This window comes from Chiloscyllium plagiosum, chromosome 4, assembly GCF_004010195.1.
Source record: "Chiloscyllium plagiosum isolate BGI_BamShark_2017 chromosome 4, ASM401019v2, whole genome shotgun sequence".
Taxonomy (NCBI): Eukaryota; Metazoa; Chordata; class Chondrichthyes; order Orectolobiformes; family Hemiscylliidae; genus Chiloscyllium; species Chiloscyllium plagiosum.
In genome coordinates this window covers 33545756-33572745 of record NC_057713.1, presented here as the reverse complement: position 1 = coordinate 33572745, position 26990 = coordinate 33545756, and the positions used below count along the sequence as shown (strand labels likewise).

The 26990-nt window shown below is 40.4% G+C and overlaps 1 protein-coding gene across 1 annotated transcript in view; it reads left to right on the top strand.

Moving 5' to 3' along the window:
* The window catches only part of LOC122548932 (SREBF chaperone), a 149995-nt gene that overhangs the window by 33188 nt on the left and 89817 nt on the right, over positions 1-26990 (top strand). Inside the window, exon 3 of the mRNA XM_043687917.1 lies at positions 12024-12153. Within this exon, the coding sequence (XP_043543852.1) occupies positions 12024-12153 (130 nt within the window). The remainder of the gene's footprint in view (positions 1-12023; positions 12154-26990) is intronic.

The following is a 26990-nucleotide window of genomic DNA, read 5'->3' as shown; positions in this document are numbered from 1 at the left end:
CACTTAATGGTAAGGTCCTAGGGAGTGTTGCTGAACAAAGAGACCTTGGACTGCAGGTTCACAGCTCCTTGAAAGTAGAGTCACAGGTAGATAGGATAGTGAAGAAGGTGGTTGGAATTCTTGCCATTGTTCGTTAGTGCATTGAGTATTGGAATTGGGAGGTCATTGGAGAGACATTGACACTAAAAACTGAGAGACAGTTGCTGACGACTATGATCTTGAGTGGCTGATTGTTTGGAAGAGAATTAGAAGGGCTAGCTGAGAAGAGGACCCAACAAAGACCAGTGAGTTATGGACTTTTACCAACCACTATCTTCCTCTGTAGCAAAAGCAATAGAGGTTGCCATACCAAAGTGTGGTTTGGAAGTCACAATAGGTGATGTTTAGGGTTGACCACCATGGTGCAAAGCACAGTTCTTCAAACGGAAGAATGTGACTAATCATCAAATGTTTCACTGCTGATGTTTTATTTAGGAGGAAGTTCTTTGTTCTTGAAATGAAAAATATATTAAATCAGATCAAGAAAATTTACTGCTAAAAGCAGTGATTCAGCAATTTCTGAAAGTCCTGTTTTTAGTAATGTTTATTTGCAAAACTGACATGTTTTGTAACGATAAATACTTAAATGATTTAGCACGGCAGTAGAAGTTATATTTAGAAGGCCCAACACAGTTCTTGTTTGAACCTGTAAGAGCTTGACATGAAATCTTTTGAAGGAAGTTGCATTAAATGCAATCAGTTTTCAATGATATTACATTTTGAGAAAAATGCTTGATCATAGCCTAAAACATGAGAATTTCTGTTTGCTTGCTTATGTAACCACTGTGATTTACAGATAGTCTTAAAACATTATGAAACCTTGTGTTAAGCTACTAAGACACAGATTTTACCAGCATTTTCTTTGGTAAGCAGAGAGTTTTGAATTTGTAGTGCTTTGTCGTGGGAGATGAAGTAGTGACACATGCCATTCTTCAAGATATTTCTGGATTAGTAGCGCTGGAAGAGCACAGCAGTTCAGGCAGCATCCGAGGAGCAGTAAAATCGACGTTTCGGGCAAAAGCCCTTCATCAGGAATACAGGCAGAGAGCCTGAAGGGTGGAGAGATAAGTGAGAGGAGGGTGGGGAGAAAGTAGCATAGAGTACAATAGGTGAGTGGGTGAGGGAATGAAGGTGATTGGTCGGGGGGAGGGTGGAGTGGATAGGTGGAAAAGAAGATAGGCAGGTAGGACAAGTCATGGGGACAGTGCTGAGCTGGAAGTTTGGAACTGGGGTGAGGTGGGGGAAGGGGAAATGAGGAAACTGTTGAAGTCCACATTGATGTCCTGGGGTTGAAGTGTTCCAAGGTGGAAAATGAGGCATTCTTCCTCCAGGTGCCCGGTGGTGAGGGAGCGGCGGTGAAGGAGGCCCCGGACCTCCATGTCCTCGGCAGAGTGGGAGGGGGAGTTGAAATGTTGGGCCACAGGGCGGTGTGGTTGATTCAAGATATTTCTGTCAACTGATGTAGAGCGATTCATGTAATTCTTAGAGATGTACACAATAGGTTGGACAATTCAGAGTGCCTAGCCATACGTCCAGTTGATTGGGTTCGCAAGGGCGAAGTTACCGAGTAGTAACTTTTCAAAGTCTCTCTGGCTACAGTTGAGGTACCAGCAGAGAAGATGATTGCTAATGTTATCCCATTATTAAAGAAGGGAGGTATGGATTAGGAAATTACTGACCAGCCACACCAGGGCAGCCTAATCTTTGGTGATGAGAAACATTCTTTCCCTTAGAATTCTATCTGCATTTGGTGATTTAAAAATCCATCAGGGATAATCAGGGAGTTGTTAGGGGTAATTCATCTTTCACAAATTTGAATGGATTTTTATGAGAACATAACCAGGAATGTTGAGGAGGGTAGTTCATTTAATGTGTAGTGGACAGTAATAAGACTTTTGATAAAGTAGACTGTTAACAAAAGTACGAGCCCTTGGAATCCAAGACAAAGTTACACATGGATCCAAAATAGGCTGAGGGGCACCAAATAGAGGGTGATAGTAAAGAGATATTTCACTGACTGGAAGCCTGTTCCTTGTGGATTTTGCAGAACACTGTGCTGAGACCCGAGCAGTTTATATATTTAGAATTTGAACTTAATTGTAGGTGGTACAATCAAGAAATTTGCAGATGATAGGAAAGTTGATGGGTTGGTAAATAGTAAGAAGGATAGCCATAAACTACAGAAGAATATATGGACAGGTCATCTGGGCACATCTGTGGCATATGGAATTCAACCCAGAAAAATGTAAGGTAATGTATGTATGGAGGCTAACAAAGTAGTTAATAAACTACAAATGTTAGACTTTGAAAAGTATTGAAGATCAATGGGACTTTTTTTTTTCCACAGGATTTGGCATCGTTGACTAGGTCAGTATGTGTTGCCCATCCCTAATTGTGCAAAGGGTAGTTAAGAGTCAACCGTTGTGGTTACACTGTGTGTAACTAGTTGTTGACCAGCTGTGGGTTTGGAGTCACATGTAGGGCAGAGTAAGGAAGAATGGTAACTTTTTTTTCCTCGAGAACATTAGTGAATCCTCAACACTGGGGAGACTGGGCGCCCTCGTCTACACTGGGGGGACTGGGTGCCTAATCGCAGAGTGCTTCAGAGAACATGTCCAGGACACTCGCACCAATCAACCCCACCGCCCCGTGGCCAAACATTTTAACTCGCCCTCCCAATCTGCTGAGGGTAAGAAGGTCCTGGGCCTCCTTACCACCCAACACCTGGAGAAAGAACACCTCAACTTCTGCCTCTGGACCCTTCAACCCCATGGCATCAATATGAACTTCACCAGTTTCCTCACTTCCTCTCCCCCCTCCTTACCCCAGTTCCAACCTTCCAGTTCAGCACCATCCTCGTGACCTGTCCTTTCTGTCAATTTTCCTTCTCACCTATCTGCTCTATCCTCCATTCTGACCTATCACCTTCACCCCCACCTCCATCCACCTATTGCACTCTCAGCTATCTTCTCCCCGAGCCCCACTCCCTCCCATTTATCTGTCCACCGCCGAGGCTCCCAGCCTCATTCCTGATTTGTCCGAAACATTGATTTTCCTGCTGCTCAGAAGCTGCCTGATCTGTTGTGCTTTTCCAGCACCATTCTGATCTTTGATTTTTTTGATAGTCAACAGCAGTTTTGTGGTCAGCAGCAGTTTTGTGGTTATCAAGAAAGAAAAGACAAAGAAGATTGACAGCCCCGGAACAGGCCCTTTGGCCCTCGGCACCTGAGCCGATCCAAATCACATTGTCTAAACCTATTCCCCAATTCCTCAGCATTTGTATCCCTCTGTTCCCCACCTACTCATGCATCTGTTCAGGCTCACCTGAAGTGAATCTACTGTGACTGCCTCGATTACCTCTGCTGGCAACACCTTCCAGGCACCACCATTCTCTGTGTAAAATACTTACCGCATGTATACCCCTTTAAATTTTTCACCTCTCACCTTGAATGCGTTACTTTTTGTTATTGAATCCCTCACATTGGGAAAAAGGGTGAAGGATCTCTATCCACCTTGTCTATACCCTTCATTTTGTAGGCCTCAATCTGGTCAGTTCCCCCCCTCCCCCCCCCAGTAGCACAGTATGAATAAAGTGCTAAGGCGCAGGTCAGAGTGTATAGCCCAAATAGGAGTTTTATATTTAAATCCATGGAGTGTAAGGAATAAATTAAATGAGCTGCAGGCACAAATTCAAGATGGTGATTATGATATGGTCGTCATTACTGAGACATAGCTCAGTATGGTCGGAACTGGAAACTAAATGTACCAGGTTATAAGGTTTAGAGGATGGACATGGAAAATGGCAGAGGGGGTGGAGTAGCCTACTGATCAGAAACAAATCACTTTAAGGAGAAAAAAACATCCAGTGAAAACTTTATGGGTGGAACTGAGTAATTGTAACGAGCTAAAACTTTAATAGGTGTTGTGTAGAGAGCTCCTGGTAACAGCTGAGTGCTGGATTGTATAAATGCAGAAATTAGGCAAGTGTGACAAAGGCAGAGTAGTTTTAATGGGGGATTTTAACTTTTATATTGAAAGGGAGACAAGCACCTATCAGAAAGGTAGAATTTAGGAGGGTCAACCACATTGCTGTGGGTTTCGGGCCACATGTAGCTAGACGGAATGGCTGATTTCTCTTGGGAAAGAAAGGGTATTAGTGAGCTAGATTATTTTTTTCAAGCATTCAATGAAAGTTGTTATAGTTATTGAGATTAGCTTTGTATTCTAGATTAATTAATTCATTGAATTTAAATTGCAGCAGCTGGCAATGGTGAATTTTGACCCATGTCCTTAGACCACTATCCTGGATCTCCAGATTACTAGCCCAGTGATACTAACAGTATGCCTTGGTCTGCCCTTCGTAATACTGATCAATGCCATGAGATTTGTTAGCATCCACTGAACAGGCACTTTTTAAGGTTCTGTCTGCTGACATGCGGGAACATGCACAGTAGCCACAAAATCTCTGAATCAAGTTTAAATATTTGGTTTTTTTTAAAAAAAAACACGTAAAAATAAAGAAACATCTTTGAAGAGAGAACTTTCAAACAAAGTAGCTTTTTACTTTTAAATAAATCAGCTGTATATTACAATGATAAATTCTCATGCACTGGTTCAATATGCATATTAAATCTTTGTTGAGTGTGTGGTGCTGGAAAAGCACAGCAGGTCAGGCAGCATCTGAGGAGCAGGAGAATTGATGCTTCAGTCATAAGCTTTTCATCAGGAATTTTTGTAAGGGTTACTGATGTCTGTGCTTTGGAACAGTTTGTTCTGTTTCCGTTTCCTCTCTTTCATTTTGTAAATAGCTCAATGAATGATATTCAACCTGTATAATTAATGGTAGTGTGTGATTTCAGCATTGCAATTTCATTGAGCAGTCCAATTGGCTTAATCATTAGATACCTGAGAACAATTCCATTACTGTTTCAGCAAGAATTTGGATAAAGACAAAAACAAATCACAATAAACTGTCTGAACTTTAAGATAAGGTTATATAGTGATTTACAATCAGTGCTACATTTAGTTCATTGTGACTGTTGCTACAAAGAGGACTTTCAGTGCTTCTGTGGAGTAAGTTCATTTGGTAATTCTTAACTGCCTGGGTCATCTGAAAATCTGTTGAATGTGTAAGTAGGTCCTACAGTTGAATGCGCAAAATGTGGTGCAAATGTCTGGTAGATGCTGCTTTTTGGGACAAATATTATTTCAGCATGCCTTTTAAAATCTATTTATTTCAAATTCTGTGGGAATACCTAGCATGGTCCATATAAAAGGCGTCATTGAAAACGCTGTGTAGTTTGGAGATTTTTCTTTCTAAAAAGACTACCTGTAAACCACTTGACTGGTGATAACTGCTTGCTTTGAAATGGACAACTAATGGGGTTAGTTTGAACAGTGACTCGCTTGGAGAGCTGCATGGTTTATCTGATTCAGTTGCAAGAAAGTTTGCCAAAAACAGGATAAGTTGGAATTGAGGCCCCAGTATCATCATTAAGGTCAGATTGGAAGGTCCTGAGGTTAGAAGTGATGTCTGAAGGGCTAAATGTTTGTTATCATAAGGTGAGGCATCTTGGTGCGGATTGCTGGAAGTTGTGAGGTGTTGCGTCTCATTGGGATAGCAAGCTGGAAATTAAGCTTTGCTATTTCCAGAATTACCACAAAATGAGAAGATGATGTAAATCTGCAAAATTCCCAATTTAGTTGTCTTTAGACCCAGGTTGACAGAAAGCAAAGACTAGGTTTCTGTAGAGCCATAGAGATGTACAGCATGGAAACAGACCCTTCGGTCAAACCAACCAGATATCCCAACCCAATCTAGTCCCACCTGCCAGCACCCGGCCCATATCCCTCCAAACCTTCCTATTCGTATACCCATCCAAATGCCTCTTAAATGTTGCAATTGTACCAGCCTCCACCATATCCTCTGGCAGTTCATTCCATATATGTACTACCCTCTGTGAAAAAGTTGCCCAAAAAATTACTCAGTACAAATAGATTTTAGTTACAAGTATACAATTGCAACTAAGTAGAACTCTATCCCCTTATAAAACATCTCCCCATCTCCACCCAGGACACAGAAAGAAACACTAGGAATGCAGTTCAGTGGTCCATGTTCCAATGGGTTACCTGAGATGATCCATTTGGTTTGTAGGGACCTGCTGTTCCTTGACCTTCTTTCCCCAGATACTTGCACTTGCACAGAAGATACAGGGTAGCTAATTCATACTTATACAGTAATGTCTCTGATTCATTGGTTAATGGCTATAAATTACAGCAACTGATGGAGGAAAATGAACTGGCTTTCTTCAGGCTTGCAGTGATTTTATGCAGAGGAAAGAACAGTTCCTTCCTGTCTAGCAGTCCAGTGGCTTTTGACCAAACATGCGCGCACACAAGCTGTTCAGCTACTTGGCAAAATGTCACATAGTTGCTGGAAGGTGCAAAGCCTTTGCCACCAATAACTGGTCACCATTCCACAAACTGATCAGCTACTTGTGCTGGCCAAATCTTGTACACACCCCTAAATCCAACTTGTCTGTCATAACTTCTAGTGACCACCTTTCTTGCTTGAAAAAACAGTAGTATAAGCTAAGTATCTGATGCCATACTTTTAAAAAGTGACGAAATTCAAAATTCTCGGTTTTAAAGCAGTTTATTTTCTCCCCATTTCAATCCATAATCAAAAAGATACAGCCTTTACCCTCGATTAAATTATGGATTTATCTCTGTATACAAAGTCAGAGCAGGGAAAACAGCCATGATTGAGTGTACAAAGATCAAGTTGTAATTCTGACAAATGCCAGATTGTCAAATGCAATAGAAAATGGAGAAAGGAGCACTAAAGTGGGAGTGACAATGGATGGATACAATTGTGTGATTGTATTCATCTGAAACTGATACAGCTCTAGAACTGTGGTATTAATGTGCGCTTACTTGCTGGAAAGCTTGAGTTTTCAGTGGAAATTTGAGGTTCCAGTCGTCTTAGTGGGCGGCACGGTGGCACAGTGGTTAGCACTGCTGCCTCTCAGCGCCAGAGACCCGGGTTCAATTCCCGCCTCAGGCGACTGACTGTGTGGAGTTTGCACATTCTCCCCGTGTCTGCGTGGGTTTCCTCCGGGTGCTCCAGTTTCCTCCCACAGTCCAAAGATGTGCAGGTCAGGTGAATTGGCCATGCTAAATTGTCCGTAGTGTTAAGTAAGGGGTAAAGGTAGGGGTATGGGTGGGTTGCGCTTCGGGGGGTCGGTGTGGACTTGTTGGGCCGAAGGGCCTGTTTCCACACTGTAAATAATCTAATCTAATCTTACAGAAGCAAATAACTAACTAAAATTTGTAATCTCGGAGATGGGAGGGAAGGACATAACACTATATGACACTTTGGAATTTATAAAGTTTTTGGGATGTAAAGCATTTTTACTAGCTATATGCATTTGAATATGAAATAAGTCTCAGCCATCCCGATCAAAGAACAAAAGAAAATAAAATAAGCTTGACTTACTTTGGGGCTTTCATAACCTTAGGACTTCATTAAAATATTTTACAGTAATGAAGTTTTGACAAATGAAGTCAATAATATCTGGAGAACTCCCCACTTATTCACTTAGTGCTTTGAATCTTTTATCTTGGCTTAAAGACAACATCCACCTTTCACAATATGATAGTCCTTCAATATGGCACCAGAGATTTGAATAAGGAGAGGTGGGTACTGCTGCAAAAGTAAAGGGAGCATGAGTCTCCAAATGGAGACGTTCTTCCAGATCTGCATAAAATTCAAATCTATTGGGACTTGAAGCTGGTGGGCACCATGGAGCAGAGGGAAAGCCCCACCCCAGGAAATACTTGGGCCATTAATGTTCAATCTCTGTCTCGTTTAGCATGGCGCTTCCTGCTTTGTTGATCTTGCTACCTGTGACAGTCTCTATGGAATGGGTAAGCCCAGCAACTGCTGGATTGTTCCATCACCAAGAAATCAATGGATTCTTCCATCCCCCTGAATAGGCTCATAATTGAGTTATCGACTATCTGTTGCTGCTGGGAAGCTAATTTCTTATGTTCACTTGGCTATAGCAAATCGTTGAGAAGTGGAAACTTATTAGCCCAAAACCCTAATCTTCATGTTTCCTCCCAGTTACAGCCTTTATCTACCTTTGAGGCTAGAAGGTTCAACCCATTGTTTCTAAATTTTAATCTCAATCAGATAAGTCATTGGTAAGGGGAATGAAACTTTACCACTAGCTCTGTAAGAAATTAGACCACGTTGGTCAAATATATTTGACTGTCAGATCATGCTACAATTGAGGCTGTTGCATATTAATGCTTATTGTATATTAGAGAACGGTCTTGTATCCTGTCATTGAAGATTTTTGATGCGTGCAATACAAGTCAAAAATATTGCAGAGTTACAAATGAAAACCATGTCTTCAGACCATGCTCTTGCTCTGGAGGCTGAAGCAAACTGTTTGTCTTTCAAATTATATTTGACCCCAACATGAGCTTCCATCCTATTTTCCTGTCCATCCTGAAGACTTGTCTGCTTACACATTTATAACATTATTATGATGTTACCTTGCTCTGCTCCTTTTTAGTTCACCTGCAAAGTTCCTCCACAATGTTATTTTTACCTCGAGACTTGACTGTTCCAGTGCTGTCCAAGTTGATCTCAGATCTTCAACCAACATAATCTTGGGCTCATCCAAAACCCTGTTTTCAAACGTTCAGGTCTGCTGTTCAGTCTAATAACGTGTTGGGACTAAAATCCCTATCCTGTTTTCAGATCTCACGCTGAAACTTCACACAATCTCCTTTATTCTCTTTGTTCTTGCAGTGCTTCCTCTTGCACATTCTTATTTTAATGCAAAAACAGAAAATATTGGCGAAACTCAGGAAGTCAGGTAGTATATTCAATTCATTCATGAAATGAGGACATCACTGGCCAGACCAGTATTTATTGCCCATCCCTAATTACCCAGGGAGTGCTTGAGTGTGGACCACATTGCTGTGGGTCTGGAGTCAGATGTCAACCAGACCAGGTAAGGATACCAGTCTCCTTCCTTAAAGGCTTTTAGTGAACCAGATGGGTTTTTTCCAACTCTTGGCAATGGTGTCATGGTCACCATTAGACTCGTAATTCCAGACTTTTTTTATTATTGAATTCAAATTCCACCATCTGCTGTGGCAGGATTTCAACCTAGGTCCCCAAGACATTACCTGGGTCTCTGGATTAATAGCCTTGCGAAAATACTACTAGGCCATAGAACATTACAGCGCAGTACAGGCCCTTCAACCCTCGATGTTGTGCTGAACTGTGAAACCAATCTGGAGCCCATCTAACCCACACTATTCCATTCTCATACATATGCTTATCCAATGATCATTTAAATGCCCTTAAAGCTGGCGAGTCTACTACTGTTGCAGGCAGTGCGTTCCACGCCCTACTACCCTCTGAGTAAAGAAACTACCTCTGACATCTGTCTATATTTCTCACACCTCCATTTATAGCTATGTCCCCTTGTGCTAGTCATGGCCATCTGAGGAAAAAGGCTCTCACTGTCCAACATATCCAACTCTCTGATTATCTTATGTCTCAATTAAGTCATCTCCCAACCTTCTCTATAACGAAAACAGCCTCAAGCCTCTCAGCATTTCATCATAAGACCTTGCCTCCATACCAGGTAACATCCTAGTAAGTCTCCTCTGAACCCTTTCCAAAGCTTCCACTTCCTTCCTCTAATGTGGTGACCAGAACTGTACGCAATAATCCAAATGTGGCCACACCACTGCAGCATGACCTCATAGCTCTGAATCACTCTACCAGTAAAAGCTAACATGCCATATGCCTTCTTAACAACCCTATCAACCTGAGTAGCAACTTTCAAGGATATGTACCTGGACACTGAGATCTCTCTGCTCATCTACACTACCAAGAACCTTACTATTAGCCCAGTACTCTGCATTCCTGTTACTCCTTCATTGAACTCCATTTGCCACCCCTCGACCCAGCTCTGCAGCTTATCTATGTCTCTCTGTAACCTACAACATACTTCGTCACTATCCACAACTCTACCGACCTTGGTGTCATCTGCAAATTTACTAACCCATCCTTCTATGCCCTCATCCAGGTCATTTATAAAAATGGCAAACAGTGGACCCAAAACAGATCCTTGTGGTACATCACTAGTAACTGAACTCCAGTTAACCACCACCCTCTGTCTTTTTTCAGCTAGCCCATTTCTGAGCCAAACCACTAAATCACCCTCAATCACATGCCTCCATATTTTGTGCAATAGCCTGCAGTGGAGAACCTTATTAACTGCCTTACTGAAATCCATATACACCACATCAACCGCTGTTCCCTCATCCACCTGTTTTGTCATCTTATCAAAGAACTCAATAAGGTTTGTGAGGCACGACCCACTATTCACAAAACCATGTTGACTATCTCTAATTAACTTATTCCTTTCTAGATTATTATAAATCCTATCTCTTACAACCCTTTCCAACACTTTACCCACAACAGAAATAAAGCTCACTGGTCTCTAATTTTCAGGGTTGTCTCTACTCCCCTTCATGAACAAGGGAACACCATTTGCTATCCTCCAGTTTTCTGGCACTATTCCTGTAGACAATGACGACGCAAAGATCAAAGCCAAAGACTCGGCAATCTTTTCCCTGGGTTCCCAGAGAATCTTAGGATAAATCCCATCTAGCCCAGGGGACTTATCTATTTTTACACTTTCCAGAATTCCCAACACCACCTTTTTGTGAACCCCAATCCCATCTAGCCTAGTAGCCTGTACCTCGACGACGATGTCTTTTTCTAGTGTGAATCATGTCAATACCATCGTTTACTCTGTGGAAAGAAAGCACAGTTAATGTTTCAATTCAGGTGACACTTCTTCAAAACTGTTAGCAGCTAGGAAAGTGTGGTATTTATGCTGAATATAAGGTTGGGTTGATGGAGAGAGAGATGAAAAGAGTAGGTGAACAAGGAGATTGTTACAGGTAAAGATGAGAGAAGTTGAGTAAATGATAATAATTATAATTTTAATGGTTGCATTGTTGTTGTCAATGCCTTCCAATAACAAGATCTGAGCTCCGGTCCTAAATCTTTGGGCATCTCTTTGTAAGATGCCCCTTAAACCTTACCTCCTTGACCAGGCTTTTGGTTGTCTGTACTGTTATCTGCTTCTGTGTTTCAGTATCAAATTTAGATTGAGGTTCCTGTGAAATGTAAGTTGTAATTATGTTATTAACTCACTTGTAGCCTCTCAGACTATATAACATCTTCCGAGTTACGTTGGTTTGGGATGTATATGTTTTTTATTTATCAATTTGGGTTATTTCTGCAGATAGTATTTTGAACTGTATGTACAGAGTTTATCATAATGGATGGCAGAAGATAGCTAGTTTGAATTAGAAATACAAGCTACCGAATATATTATTAATTTTGTTTAATTTTGAGTACTTTACAGGCTTTTATTACAATGATTTGTGTTTGTACCCAACTGAATATATTTCAGTACAATTTTATTTGGAAATGATATGTACAGGGCAGTACAATTTTGAACATATTACTGTTTCTCTGAAATAGGACTGTAAAGAATTTTTTTTTTTTGATTTAAGTGCTTAAAGACAATTTTAGAAGTGATTTGCTGTGTCAGTATTTAAGGTGGACCACTTTTGGATCAGAAATGCAAGAGTGTAACTGCTCCTCAGTATTGCACATCAGTCTTTTTTTTAAAAAAAGTGAGGTGAAATACAGGATTATTTTTTGTCCTCGTGCAGCGTCGAGATAGATGCCTTAAGATTGTGCTGTAGTGTTTTGACTTGGGAAATATCAAATATTGTGCATATTGTGTGGTAGGTCAGTTAATATTTTGATAATACAGTATTTATGAAGATATGGGAAAAATAATAGTGAAGCACTCTTATACATTTCTGGGCTTTGTATACTTAATGTTTTGTTTTGCTTTGATTTGTCATAGTTATCCTTTATTAAAGCTACCTCTGCCAGGGACAGGGCCTGTGGAGTTCACTACACCAGTGAAGGATTATTCTGTACCCCCACTTGAACCAAATCTGCAACACACTGATCAGAGTGACAGACCAGATTGGGTAAGTTTTGAACTGTTCAACTGCTTGATTATTAAATCTCCAAAGGGAACTTGTTATCATTTCAGGGTAGCATATAACGTTATACCCAGAAAGAGAATTTTCAGCTATTTAACCCCGGTGTGATGAGTGATTATAAATTTTCAGCTATTTAACCCCGATGTGATTAGTGAATACAAATTTGTCCATAAGGGTAAAAGTAATTTCAGATGATCACTTGTTACATAAGAGGTGTATCATTTTAAGCCAAATATCATTATATTGCCACAGTATATTAATTGGCTGCAATTGCTGACACTGGTGAAAGCATGTTATGCACCATTTAAATTTGCATACCTGCATGTAAGTGGGTTTGGATTTAAACAAGATGCGGCTGTGAATCGGATGTGTGGCTGGAATGGGGTGGGTGGGACAGAATGGAACCGGAGATTTGGGAGAGTGGTGGTTCAAATATGAGCCCTGTGAGTTAAAGGGGTTTGAGTAGGGTAGGGTGGGGGACTGGAGCTCTCGTCCTCTCTTCCTGCATATGCAGTGCAGCTCTTACATATGGTGACATCCAAATTTAATGTGATGACGTAGCAGGGCTGGAATTGTGCATGTTCAGGTTTCCAGATTAGTGCACTTGTGGGTGTCATCAGATACTGCCTAAATATAAATTATGCACTGTTACAGACATGCAAAAATAAACATTTGTTAAGTTTCTAAAGTTTGTTTTCCCTTATGTTGTTTATTTTCTTATTGTCTGCCTCAAACTCAGCCTGGCAGATCTGATCTTCAGGAGTCAACAAGCTTGGCCAGTAGTTGGGTTATCAAAGCACTCTTGGAGATGATCAGTCTTCCACCAAAATGAGCATGCAGTGTGCAGTTGTTCAGTAGTTTTCCTAAGTGGTATTTAGCAGAGAGGGATAGTGTCATATGCTGGGGGAGAGGGCTAAATGTGGCAGCAAGAGGTTTTGATGCCCATGTTTGACTTACTGTTATGAAATCTCATGTGGTCCAGTGTTAGTGTTGAGTGATCCCAGGACCATACCCTCTCTGTGTATGATTGCACTGCTGCCAATTTGAAAGGATATACTCAGGTTGGGGATATTTCATTCTACAATCCCTGTTCCTCTGATTGTCTTGCTACCTGCATTGCTGTTTCTTCTGCAGATGCTTTTGAGTTTCACGATTTCTAGCTAGATTGCCCTTTCCTTGTTTTTCTCTTCAGCTTTCAATTGTTCTAACTCAATAGCTACAAAGTTTGGCTATTTCAGTGCTATTAGTTTTGATGCTATAGATATAACTTTAATGAAGAAATGGCACCTATATCACTTCTGTGCATTTATATTTTTCTCGAATATGTGGAGGCTGTTAGTACAGGTTTTCAATGCTTATACCAAAAGAATGCAGAGTACGTGGATTCAGTATCTAATGCTGACTCAAGACTCACCATTATTATTTTTGCTGCTCTGGTTAATTTCCACTGTTAAATATTGACCTGTCGAGCATATGTTAAGTAACACAATGGAGCTTCCCTCAAGTCCTCCTCATTGCCACCAGCACCATTTGAAGAGACGATCAAAATTGAATTTATGGAAATTCTGGATTTTAGGAGAAATTGATAATGTTAATATTTTCGAAAGGACAGGAGTTATCACCAGTGCCGTGACTAATATTTACCCCTCAATCTGCATCATAGAAAAAAACTGTTGCCAAATGTATATTTGTTGGAGGTGTAGTTGTTGTGTGCAAATTGTTTGCTACTTATAAATGCAGAAAATAAGAGCAGAAGAAGACCATTTGTACTTTTTGAGCCTTCTGCCAATTACTATGATCATAACTTATCATTCAACTAGGTACTCTGCTCCCATTTTCTCCCAATAACCTTGATCCCTTTACCCTGAAGAACAATATCTAGCTCCTTCCTGAAAACGCTCAGTATTTTTGCCTCAACTGCTTACTGTCGCAGAAAATTCCACAGGCTCATCACTCTGGGTGCAAATATCTCTCTTCTTCTCAGTCCTAAGTGGCCTAGCCTGTATTCTTAGACTGCTTCTGCACTCCCCATTCATCAGGAATATCCTTCCTGAGTTTACCCTGTCATTTCCAATAAAATTTTATGGGTTTCTATGAGATCCTGCCCTAATTCTTCTGAACTCCAGTGAATATAGTCCCAACTGATCTCGTCCTCCTTCTTATGTCAGTTCTGCCATCCCAGGAATCAATCTAGTAAACCTTTGCTGCATCTCTCGACAGCCAGAATGTCCTTACTCAGATAATGAGACCAAAGTTGGACACCGCTTCAGGTGTGGTCTCGCCAAGATCCTGTGCAATTGCAGAAAGACATCGCTAGAATTCCTTCACTATCAAACCCTACTTGCCATATGCCTCCTTCACAGCTTGCTGCACCTTCATATTTACTTCCATTGTCTGATGTTCGAGGATCATTTGGGTCTTGTTATACCTCTTCTCCCAGTCTATTGCTCAATCTTACATATATCCATTTTATACTTGATCTGCCATCCTCAACTCTTTAAAAGACCTGTTTATTCCCACTCTTTTCTGCCTGCCAACTGCTTTTCTGTCCATGTCAGTAACTACTACAAACCAATGTGTTTTAATTTTACAAGCTCCTCTCTTATGCTGGACCTTATTAAGTGTGATTTCTATTTTGTGAGTCCGTGCTGACTTTGTCTAACTCTGTCATTGTTTCCTAAGTGCTCTGCTATTAAACCTTTTATAATGGACTCTGTCAGTATCGGGTGCACTTGTTTATAATTCTGTTTTCTCTCTGGCCCTTTTTTAGTAGGGCTTTATTAGATAACCTCCAGTCATAGAAATTTTCCAAGTCAATAGAATATTGATAGATCACCACTAAATGCAAATAAGATGAGGGTCCATGGTGTTAGGGCATAAGTTACTAGCATGGATAGAAGATTGGCTGTCTGGCAGAAGACAGAGTGGGGGGATGAAAAGGGTCCTTCTCAGGATGGAAGCCAGTGACTAGTGGTGTTCCACAAGGGTCAATATTGCCACCACAACTTTTCACTTTATACTTTAATGATTTGGATGATTATTCTGGCTAAGTTTGCAGTTGATTCAAAGATATGTGGAGGGTCAGGTAGTATTGAGAAGGCAGGGAGGGTGCAGAAAGATTTAGACACTTTAGAGAGTGGGTGAAGAAGTGACAGATGGAATACAATTTGAGAAAGTGTGAGCTCATGCACTTTGCTAAGAGGAATAGAGGCATGGGCTATTTTCTAAATGGGGAGAAAATTTAGAAATCTGAAGTGTAAAGGGACTTGGGAGTCATAGTCCAGGATTCTCTTAAGGGTAAACGTGTAAGTTGAGTTGGTAGTTAGGAAGGCAAATTCAATGTTATCATTCATCTTTGGAGGACTAGAATATAAAAGCATGGATATACTTGTAAGGCTTTATAAAGCTCTGGTCAGAACACATTTAGAGTATTGTGAGTAATTTTGGATCCCATACTTTAGAACGATGTACTGGCCATGGATGGGTCCAAAGGAGGTTTACAAGAATATTCTCGGGAATGAAAAGCTTAACATATGAGGACTCTGGGACTATACTTGATGGAGTTAAAAGGATTAGAGGGATCTGATTGAAACTTGGAGAATACTGAAAGGCCTGGGCAGAGTTGACATTGGTGTTGAATTATTTTTCCTGAGGGCCTTACACACTTGATGCAACTGCAACGCGCCAACTTCTGTGAACAAGTTTATTAAGCACAGTATAGTACAAGCTTTGGAGAAACCTCTAACCTTGCACAGCTAATGGGGTCGTGGCAAAAGCTCTCTCCGAACAAAGGAAACGGTCCTTCCTTTATACAAAATCTTTACATCATAGTTGGTAATGCCCACAACACAACCCCCTGTCATTTCCTCGCAGTCACATGCCACTCAGAATACAATGCAGTGACCACCTCACCTCCAGAGACAGTGGAATGCAAGTCAGATCTGGTGTGAATTGTATTTTGTTAACTACAGGGAGTAGTCAGAATCCCAACTATAATGTTCTTATTGATTTCTGAATAGGGGATGAAAACAATACAAATCTTCCCTGAATGGCAAGGGAATGACCATGTAAACCTCCCGTATTCCACCTATTAGACAAAGGCATACCACCTTACCCCCTCCCCGGCATTCAATTTCTTGCAGGTCAGCAGAGCAAATTAACTCTTTAATATCACATTTGGGAACGTGTTGGCAGGAGAGACGAGGACCCGAGGCTACAGCCTTAAAGTAAAGAACAGAGGTAACGAGAAACTTCTTCAGCTAGAGAGTGGTGAATCTATGGAATTCATTGCCACAGAAGTCCGTGGAGGCCAGGTTGTTGAGTATATTTAAAACAGAGATAGATAAGTTCTTGATTGCCAAGGTTATCAAAGGTTATGGGGGAAAAGCAAGAAAATGGGTTTGAAAAACTTATCAGCCATGATTGAATGAATGGCAGAGCAGACTCGATGGGCTGAATGGCTAAATTCCTGCTCCAATGTCTTGTGGTGTTACAAAGTATCTAGTAGGTCCACTTCCTTGAGCATTTACGGATGTAGATTATCAAGTCCTGGGGATATATTAGCCTTGAATCACATCAATTTCCCCAACACAATTTTCCTACTCATCCTGATTTATTTCAGTTCCTCCCTCTGAGTAGAGTTGTGTTCACCAACATTTTTGGAACGTTATTGTATTCTGCTTCGTGAAAGCAAAACCAAAGAATGTATTTAATTGGTTTGCCATCTCTTTGTTCCCCATTTCCCTCTTACTGACTGTTAGGGGCTTACATTTGTCTTTTTCTCTTTACATACCAATAGGAGCGTTTAACTCTGTTTTGGCTGTTCAACACGAGCTTATCCTGTACTCTATTCTCCCCCTCTTGTTCAATTTCTTTGTCATCCTTCACTAAAATCAGCTCCATCTATTCCGATCTGCTACTGGTTTTGACCAATTTTTATGCCTTGGTTCTAATATTACTATTAATTTCCTTTTGTTAGCCATTGTCAGACCACTTTTCTCAGTTTATTTTAGTGTGAGACAGGAATGAATAATTGTTGTTCCTTCGTGTGCTGTTTAAATGTCTGTATTTGCCGATCTACTGTCCTTCCTTTAAATAACATTCTCTAACTTATTATAACCAGTTTGTTCCTCATATCATTGTAGCTTCCTTTACAGGTAGTTCTTCGATAACATGACGGTTGTGTTCTTGTACAATCCTGTGTTGTAGAAAAATCCAACTTGAGAAACAACGATTAAAGTGTTGGCAATATAATGGTGTTACAGCCAACACAAGTTTTAAAAGGTTGAACAAAAGTAAACTTTGACTCTGCCTCTGCCAGCCAACAAATAGCTATCTCGTCTAATCTCATTTTCCAGCACTTGTTTTGTTATCCTGTAGATTAAAGCGGTTTAAATGTGTATCCAAATATTTTTCAATATAAAACAATTTCTGCTTCTACCACCAATACTTTTCCATATAGACGTAGAGGAAAACAAACATTTTTAGTTAAAAACATACGGAATACCATTAAAATAGTTGCATACTATTAATTTCAGCTTTGTTCTAATACAGTTCTCAGAATCACAAATTAATGATGCAGAAGACCATTGACCACTGTGTCTGCACTAACTATGTTTTAAAATAGTTTCAAACTTTTTCCCTGTAATCCTCTACATTGGGTGATTTGAAGAAAATCACAATCTCCTCTTGATTGCCTCAATTTAACTTGCCTCCACCACAGTTCCAGGCAATTAATTCATCCTCAAACTATTCAGGGTAAAGGTATTTTTATCAGATCATAAACTGTGCCCTCTGGTTCTTAATCCTTTGAGTAGGAACAGTTTCTCCCTATTCAATTTGCAGTCCAATTGTGAGTTTGAAAACTAAATCCACTAGAATCATAGAACTCTGAAAAGTACCCTTCACACATCAATGTCAATCAAAAACAGTTATCTGACTATTCCAACTCCATTTTTCAGCACTTGACCCATAGCTTTGTATGTCTTGGTTTTGCAAGTTCAAATTTAAAATTTTAAAAATGTTATGCGGATTTCTGCTTTTACCATTCCTACCACTCTTCGGGCAAAAATGTCTTCTTCATCTTCATGAAAAAAAGTTGCATATTTTCCAATAATTTCATGTAAGTGAAGTGTGTCATCCCTGAAATCATTCTCATAAAGTGCAATATGCTGACTGGTCCAGTTTTCTTCCTTGATCCTGACCTGAATTGGATAATGAATATAACAAACACTTGACTTCCATACATGGTGTCCTTGATTTGTGAACCCTGCTGCCTGCATTGCCTTTTGAGTAGTACAGTGGTGTTGACTATAGGCTAAAGTCTCATCTGGCTCACATCTAGAAGATCATTAGGTAGTAATTAGTATTTTTCAATCTCAGTTGTTATTCCAGGTATGGAAAAACCAGTTGCACTGTTGCCACTTGCTGGGAAAAAAAATCCATTAATGCAAACTATGTAGTTCAGAAGATGAGCTTGGAATATAAATTAGCCTGCAGATTAACTATATTTTCATTGAATAAAGAGGCAACCCCTGAGGACTAAATGTCCTTCTTAAACTATTATATTCCTGTTCTGCTTGTGTCATTGCTACAGCATGCTATATATTCATCAAATAAACTATTAGGCACATGTAAGTTTTCAAATAATTATTATTCACTTTCCCAGAAAGTCCACCATAATAAAAAAAACATTAACTATAAATGAAGGGAAACGTGAAAGAAACACAGATCATCAATTGCATATTAATGTGCTCCCACATACACCTCTCGTTGATTTAAATATTGACATTTTCTTGAAGAGAAGGCTGATTTATTTCAAATAGGTTACATAGTTCAAAGAGATGAAGAGAAAAAAAAATGGGTCTGAAGCTGATATAGCAGATAGAGGGAGCAAGTTAAATAGTCAAGACAGGCAAGAGCACGGTAGACAATGAGGTAAGATTGATAAATTAAACTACATTGATTTCAATACAAGAAGCCTGACAGATAAGGTGAAAGAATTTAGGGTATGGTTGGGAGCATGGGATTGGGATATCATAGCTATTACAGAAACATTGCTCAGAGAGTGATAGGACTGACAGCTTAATGTTTTGGGATATACAGAGGAACCTCGACTATCTGAAGGACATGGGCGGGGAATATTTTGTTTGGTTAATCAAATGCCAGATAACATATTTCAGCCAAGCATTGGAACCTTGCGATTTTGGCAGATAATCCGATATTCAAATAGTCTTATGCCGGATAATTGAGGTTCCTCTGTAGAGGGGGCAAAAGAGGAGTGGGGAGTGGTGTTTTAGTTAAGGATAATATAATAGTTGTAGTCATGTAGGATATTCCTGGGAGGGCATGCAGTGAAGTTCTATAGGTGGAGCTGGAAAATAAGAAAGGGATTATCACTTTATTGAGATTGTACTATAGATCCCCCTAATTGTCAGCAGAAAATTGAAAATAAATAGGAGTACCTCTGGTACCTGTAAGAATAATACTGTTGTAATAGTAAAGGATTTTAACTTCCCAAACATAGATTGGGAAAGTCATAGTGTTAAGGGCTTGGATGGAGAGGAATTTGTTAAATCTATTCAAAAAACATTCAATATTTGGGTATACATATGAAGGAAGGAGCAAAGCTTGACCTGTTGGGAAATAAGGCAGGGCAAGTGACTAAGGTGTCAATGTTAGAGCACTTTGTGGCAAATGATCATAATTCTATTAATTTTAAAATAGTTATGGAAAAGGATAGATCTGACCTAAAACTCCAAAGTTCTAAATTGGAAGAAGACCAATTTTGAGGCTTCAAAAATGAGAAGCATTCAAAAATGAGAGAGTTCAGACAGAATGTTCTTGTTAGTGCAATGGACTGGACTTGGAGTGTAGGGAATGCTGGATGAAGAGAGAAATTGAGATTCTGGCCAAGAAATTAAAAAGCAGGCATATATCAGGTACAGGTAGCTGGGATCAAATGAATTCGTATAAGAGTACCAGGGTAGTAGGAGTACACTTGAGTTAGCACGTTAAAAAGAAAATATGAAATAGGATCCTCCTTCACCCTATTTTCCAAAACTAAGAAATTCTACAAGTAGATTAAGGTCAAAAGGCCAAATTGGGAGAGAATAGGGCCCCTTAATGATCAACGAGGGCGTCTGTGTGGAACCAGAGGAGATGGGTGAGATACGAACAAATATTTTGCATCGTATTTACTGTGGAGAAGGACATTAAAACTAGGGAACTTGGGGAAATAAATAGTGATATCTTGAAAGTGTCTATATTATAGAAGAGGAGATACTGATGGTGTTAAAGCATGTGAAGGGTAGATGAATCTCCAAGACCTGCTCAGGTGTATCTTTGTGGGAAGCTAAGGAAGAGATTGATGGACCCGTTGTGTCATCAACTGCCATGGGTGAGGTGCCAGAAGACTGGAGGTTGGTTAATCTGTGCTATTATTTAAGAAAAATGCTAAGGAAAAGCCAAGGAACGATAGACTAGTGAGCCTCACATCAGTGGTGGCTAAGTTGTTGGAGGGGGTTCTGAGAGACAGGATTTATGTGCATTTGGAATGGCTAGGATTGATTAAGAATAGTCCGTTTCATCCTCCCCTCTGACCTATCACCTCCATCCCCATTCCCATTCACCTGTTGTACTCTTTACTACCTTCTCCCCAGCGCACCTCCCCCTCCCCATTTATCTCTCCACCCTGGAGGCTTCCTGCCTCTATTCCTGGTAAGCAAGGTTAGATCGTAAGGAATCTGGGGGAGCTAGCCAATGGGATACAAAATTGGTCTAAATATATGAGATCGAGAGTGATGGTAGAAGGTTGTTTTTCGGACTGGCAGCCTGTAACCAGTGATGTACCGCAAAGTTTGCTTGGTTTCTACTTTTGTTGTTTATATAAATAATTTGATGTGAATATAGGAGATATGGTTAGTAAATTTGCAGCTGACTCCAAAATTGTTGGCGTAGTGGACAGTGACGAAGGTTATGTCAGAGTAAATTGAGACCATGATCAGGTGGTCCAAAGGCTCAAGGAGTAGTGGATAGAGTTTAAATTAGATAAATGTGTTATATTTTGGGAAGATAAATCAAGGCAAGACTTATACTAGGGCCCTAGGGAGTGTTTCCGAACAAAGAGACCTTGGGATGCGATTCATAGGTGCTTGAAAGTAGAGTTGCAGGTAGACAAGGTTGTGGAGAACGCTTGCTTTCATTGGTCAGTGCAATGAGTATAGGAGTTAGGACATCATGTTGTGGCAGTACAGGACATTGGTGAGGCTGCTTTTAGAATACTTTGTTCAGTTCTGGTCTCCCTGCTTTAGGAAAGATGTTGTTAAACTTGAGCAGGTTTAGAAAAGGTTTACAAGAACATTGCCGGGTTTGGAGAGTTTGAGCTATAAACTGAGGCTGAATAGGCTCAGGCATTCTTTTTCCCTGAAGTGTCGGAGGCTGAGGGATGACTTTATTGAGGTTATTAAAATCATGAGGGCATGGATAGGGTGAAGGTCTTTTTCCCAGGGTAGAGGAGTCCAGAACTGGAGGACATAAATTTTTCCCCACTAACCTTAAAATTAAAAAGAACATGAGGGGCAACCTTTTTGCACAGAGGGTGATGTGTGTATGGAATGAGCTGCCAGAGGAGGTGATGGAGGTAGAGCAAAGAACAAAGTGCAATACAGGAACAGGATCTGTATCCTTCCATCCCCCCCTCATTCATGTATTTGTCCAGGTGCTTCTTGAGTGCTGCTTCCACCACCATCTCGAGCAACACATTCCAGGCAGTCACCACCCTTTGTGAGGAAAACGTGCCTCATATGTCTCTCTTAAACTCCACTCCCCACCAGACCGCAACACCACCACCCCACCCCCCCCAACTGCATCTTGAACTTGGCACCCCTACTAATTGACCCTTTCACCCTGGGAAAAAGCCTCATACCTTCCACTCTATCCTTGCCATTCAAAATCTTATAAACTTCTATTAGGTTGCCCCCCCAACTTCCTGCATACAAGTGAAAACAGACACAGTCTCTCCAACCTTTCTTCATAATTAAAATTCCCCCATACCAGGCAACATTCTGGTAAACCTTTTTTTGCACCCCCTCCAAAGCATCCACATCCTTCGGGTAGTGTGGTGACCAGAACTGTATACAATATTCGAAGTGTGGCCTAACTGAAGTTCTGCAAAGCTGCAGCATAACTTGTCAGGTACAATTACAACATTTAAAAGGCATCTGGATGAGTACGTGAATGGGATGAGTTTAGAGAGATATAGGCCAAGTACTGGCAAATAGGACTAGATCGTTTTAGGAAAGCAGGTTCTGTTTCCGTGTTGTATAACTCTAAGATGCTATAGTTACCAGAACATAAACTAGGATGCATGTAATGTAGGGGCAGTGAGGGACAAATGTTTTGAATTGCATGCAGGACAGCTTCCTACAGTAGTATGTTTCCAGTCCAACAAGAAATGATGCACTATTGGACCTGGAAATTCTTGGAAATTATGTGGTCCAGTGGATCAAGTGTCACTTGGAGAACATTTAGGAGACAGTGATCATTGTATTGTAAGGTTCAAGATGATGGTAAATAATAACATGCAACAATCCAGAGTGGGAAAAGTTAATTGTTGGAGAGTGGATTTTAATGGGGCAAGAACAGAACTGGGCAGGATTGACTGAAATGGGAGTTTGGCAGGAATAACAGTAACAATGGACTACCTTTTGAAGAAGAAATGGTCTGGGTACAGTTCGGGTTCGTTCCCTCAAATGATAATGTCAGAACATACATATCTAGGGCTCCTTGGATGACAAAGGAGGTAGACGTTGAGATAAAGAAGAAAAAATGTGCTTACAAAAATAAAGTTGAAAACCAAAAATCAATCTCTCTCTCTCTTTTTTTCCTATCTTATCTTTCCATGTTTTCTTTCTCTTTATTTCCCTGTTCCTGAAGTTCCATGTCAATCAGGAGCTACAATACTAATAAAGCTTCAATCAGGTCAAGTATTACAAAAAGGGAATTAAGAAGAGTATTAACACAGAGCAGGTTGAGAGACATTCATTAAAGTTTGTACTTTAAGCAAGCTACTAACTAGATACAAAAAGAGGGGATAGAGATAAATTAGACACATGGGCAACTAAAAAGTTTTGTAGATTCCCTACAGTGTGGAAACAGGCCCTTCAGCTCAACAAGTCCACACCGACCTGCCGAAGAGTAACCCACCCAGACCCATTTCCCCCTACTAATGTACCTAACAGTATGGGTAATTTAGCATGGCCACTTCACCTGACCTGCACATCTTTGGACGGTGGGAAGAAACCGGAGGAAACCCACGCAGACACGGGTGAATATGAAAACTCCACACAGACAGTTGCCTGAGGCTGGAATCAAACCTGGGTCCCTGGCGCTGTGAGGCAGCAGTGCTAACCACTGAGCCACTGTGCCGCCCATGTTGCAATTCATGGGCAATGTAGGGAGTTCAGCTAACTTGAAGTCTTGGGAGAACACGTGTTAAGAGATGTCTCCAGCCCCTGAAGCTTGAGCACACAATTTCCAAGTTTACTGGGGCAGCTGGAGTCACTGTGGAAAAGCAGGAATGATAGAAGAATGACAGTTCGGGAAGATGAATATGAGAGGGAAGCATATTGAATTGAGGTATTTCGAAGGGAATTAGAATGCTATTTTATAAAGAACACTGTGCAGGATTATGGGAGAAAAGAAGAGAATAGCTCCTGTCATGATAAACAAGGGAGTCAGAAGTTACCAGGGGTAGGTAGGAATGTAGAGTTGAGACTACAATAAGATTAACCAAGGTCTAATTGAATGATAGAGCACAATTGTCAAATAGCATGTGTCTGATTTTAATTCATGAGTAAATCGAATGTTCACTTGGAGAACTGATAGTCTTCTGGTGCTGAAATAATTCTGTGATCCTGAAATAGACATGACATTCAATAATGAAATAAGTAATGAGAAAAGTACATTGAGAATGAAGTCAATAAACTCAAATAAGATAAAATCCCTGGTCCAGATGGTTTAGATCTCAATTTTAAAAGAATCAAGAGAAAACGTAATTCATTAGAAAATGATTTAGTCCTGGAGGAGATCCTGAGGAACAGGATTTACATGCATTAGCAAAGGCAAGGACTGATTTAAGGATAGTTAATGAACTTTCTGCATTTGAAAGAGGAACAGGATTTCAGATTATCAGTGATAGGAAAAGTAATGGCATTCCTACTAAAGAAGAGAACAGAATATTCCTAGAATTCAGAAACATAATAATGAGGAATAACATGGATTTGAAATGGGAACATCATTCCTTGATTTTTTAAAAATTGGTTGAAAGCATGTGGGTGTTGTTGGTTAAGACTGTATTTATTATTCATGCCAGATAGAGTCACATATAGGCCAGACAATCCACATATGGTGGATTTTTTTTGCTGAAAGATATTAATGAACCAGTTAGGTTTTTACAGCAATTGACAGCAGTTACATGTTTGCCATTATTCCAGATTTTATTGAATTCAAATTTAACCATCTTCCATTGTGGAACTCAAGCCCATGTCCCCAGAATATTAACATGGAATTCTGGATTATTACCCAAGTAACATTACCACTATGTCACTGCCTCCCCTCACTAACCTTAAACTTTTATGGGCTGTTAAAGGACAGTAGTCCAGAAGGTGTGCATCCTCAGTTGTGTGTTTCATTATAGGCTAATGCGGACGGTTAAGGAATATGAAGTCAGTCGGTAAGTGGCAGAATGGATTGCCAACTAGCTGCAAGACAGAAAGCAGATAGTGGGAGGAAAGTGTTTTTATTCAGAATGGGAGAAAATGGTAAGTGATGTTCCACAACCAACAGTGCTGCAACCACTACTGCTCACGATTTACATTAACTATTTGGACTATGCATTTAAAAGGATAATTTCTAAATTAGCAAAAGTAGAACAAATTTCTTGGTAGTAGTTAAAACTGAGGAGCCCTGGAACAAATTACAGATAGACAATTGTCAACTTTCAGATAAATGTCAGTTTCTGTAGTACATTTCCGTTAGAAGATTACTGAGGTTATTTATGATGTAGCAGGCACTTGTCTTGGTGGTATAGAGCAACAAAGAATTTCAGAAGGCAAGTGCATCATTAGCTAGGTCATAAAAAGAAAACCAAGCCATGTTTTAATAGGCAAGTTGTGCTGAACCTGTGTCAAATCTTGGTGGTATGTTACAGTTCACTTAGGGAGTACACATTGCTTGGGAGCATACACTTTTACATGTGTATGTACATGCTTCACATAGTGATGGCAGAGGCACCAACTTTCTTTTCATTGTGTAATTGACCAGGAATCTTTCCTACTCTTAGTGATTTGCAAGTTAATAATCCACTTCTTTAGGAGAATGAAGTGTGAAGCAGATGCAGAGATACTTCAGTGTGATTTGGACAAGTTGTGAGTGTTAGGTTCCCTTCTTGAGATTCTGACACATTTGATGCAACTGTAATACACCAACTTCTGTGAACAGCCACTATTTATTTCAGCAAGTACAAGCTTTTGGAGGATCACTTAACACTCTTTGCAGTGCTTGTGGAGCTTGTCAAGCGAGGCTCCCAGAACAAGGGAACCATCCACCCTTTATACAGGATTTTACATCATAGCCAGCCTTGCACGCAAGAGACTCCCTCTGCCACAGTCACATGCAACCCAAAAACGATGTAAAGTGATTAGATTGTTTCTGGAAATAATGTATGATTAGGTTATTCCTTAAAACAGTGTGATTTGACTCTGACATCCTGCCTGCAAGTCAGAAAAGCACCCCCACTCTCTCTCTCTTTCCCCCACCCCCCCCTCCCCCACCGCCCCGAACTGGGGACATCCAATTCCTTAGATGTCAACAGAACAAATTAACCGTTTAACATCTCATTCCCTCCTTTTATCATTCCATGATAACCAACTAAATGCCGTTTAAATGCATTCTTTGCTGCTTCTGCTCCTGCTCTGCTGTCAAATATAACAAAGCTAACTGGTTGTTTTGATGTTAGCTTGCTCAATGAACTTTCATATCCCTTAAATGGTCGAAAGAGAAGGTAAAGCTCAGGTGGTTTAATATCCATAGGCCCCATTGACAGAAAGCATACAGACCTCCTCTTCATCGTTGTTAGCTTCATCACTTTTCGTGCTCATGACTGGGGAGCTGATTGTGACCCCCGACTCCACACAGGTGGTGTTGGTGTTGAGAGAGCATGAGGGGTCACCAGAATGGGTGCGATACTTTCTGGGGTCAATTGTCTAACAGAAGCTCCGAGCAAGTATCCAGGAATGAAACTTGGCATTCAGTGAACTGGGTAAGTGGAGTGGGATTTGGATCAGGTTGTGGAGTGCGGGCAGTGGTCTGAATGTGTACTTTACCTGTGAATGGAGAAACTTTAGAGACAATGTTAGCTGCTGAAAGTATCTTTACATTTCTTCTCTCTTTCCCTCCTTGCCAAGGTATTAGTATGAAGTCAATAAGCATTGGTAACAAAGCATCAGATATGCACCCTGGGCCAAATGGAGTGATCCAGAGGTCTTTTGACGCAGAGTGTGAACATCCATGCATCTTCCATATTTGTTTTTCTGGGGCAGGGGTGTCTCCCTGTAAATGCTGCACAATGCCAATGTCTGGTCTGCTCGTTGTTTTCGAGGCAGGTGATCGGCTTAGCGCCTGTCGATTCATAGAGGATATAATAGAATTGTGAGCTGTTGCCATGTCTTTGGCAGCTCGATCAGCTCTGCCATTGCTGATGTCTGTATTATCCATTACATGGGCAGCACATTTGATTATGGCTAATTGTTTGGGGAGGAGGT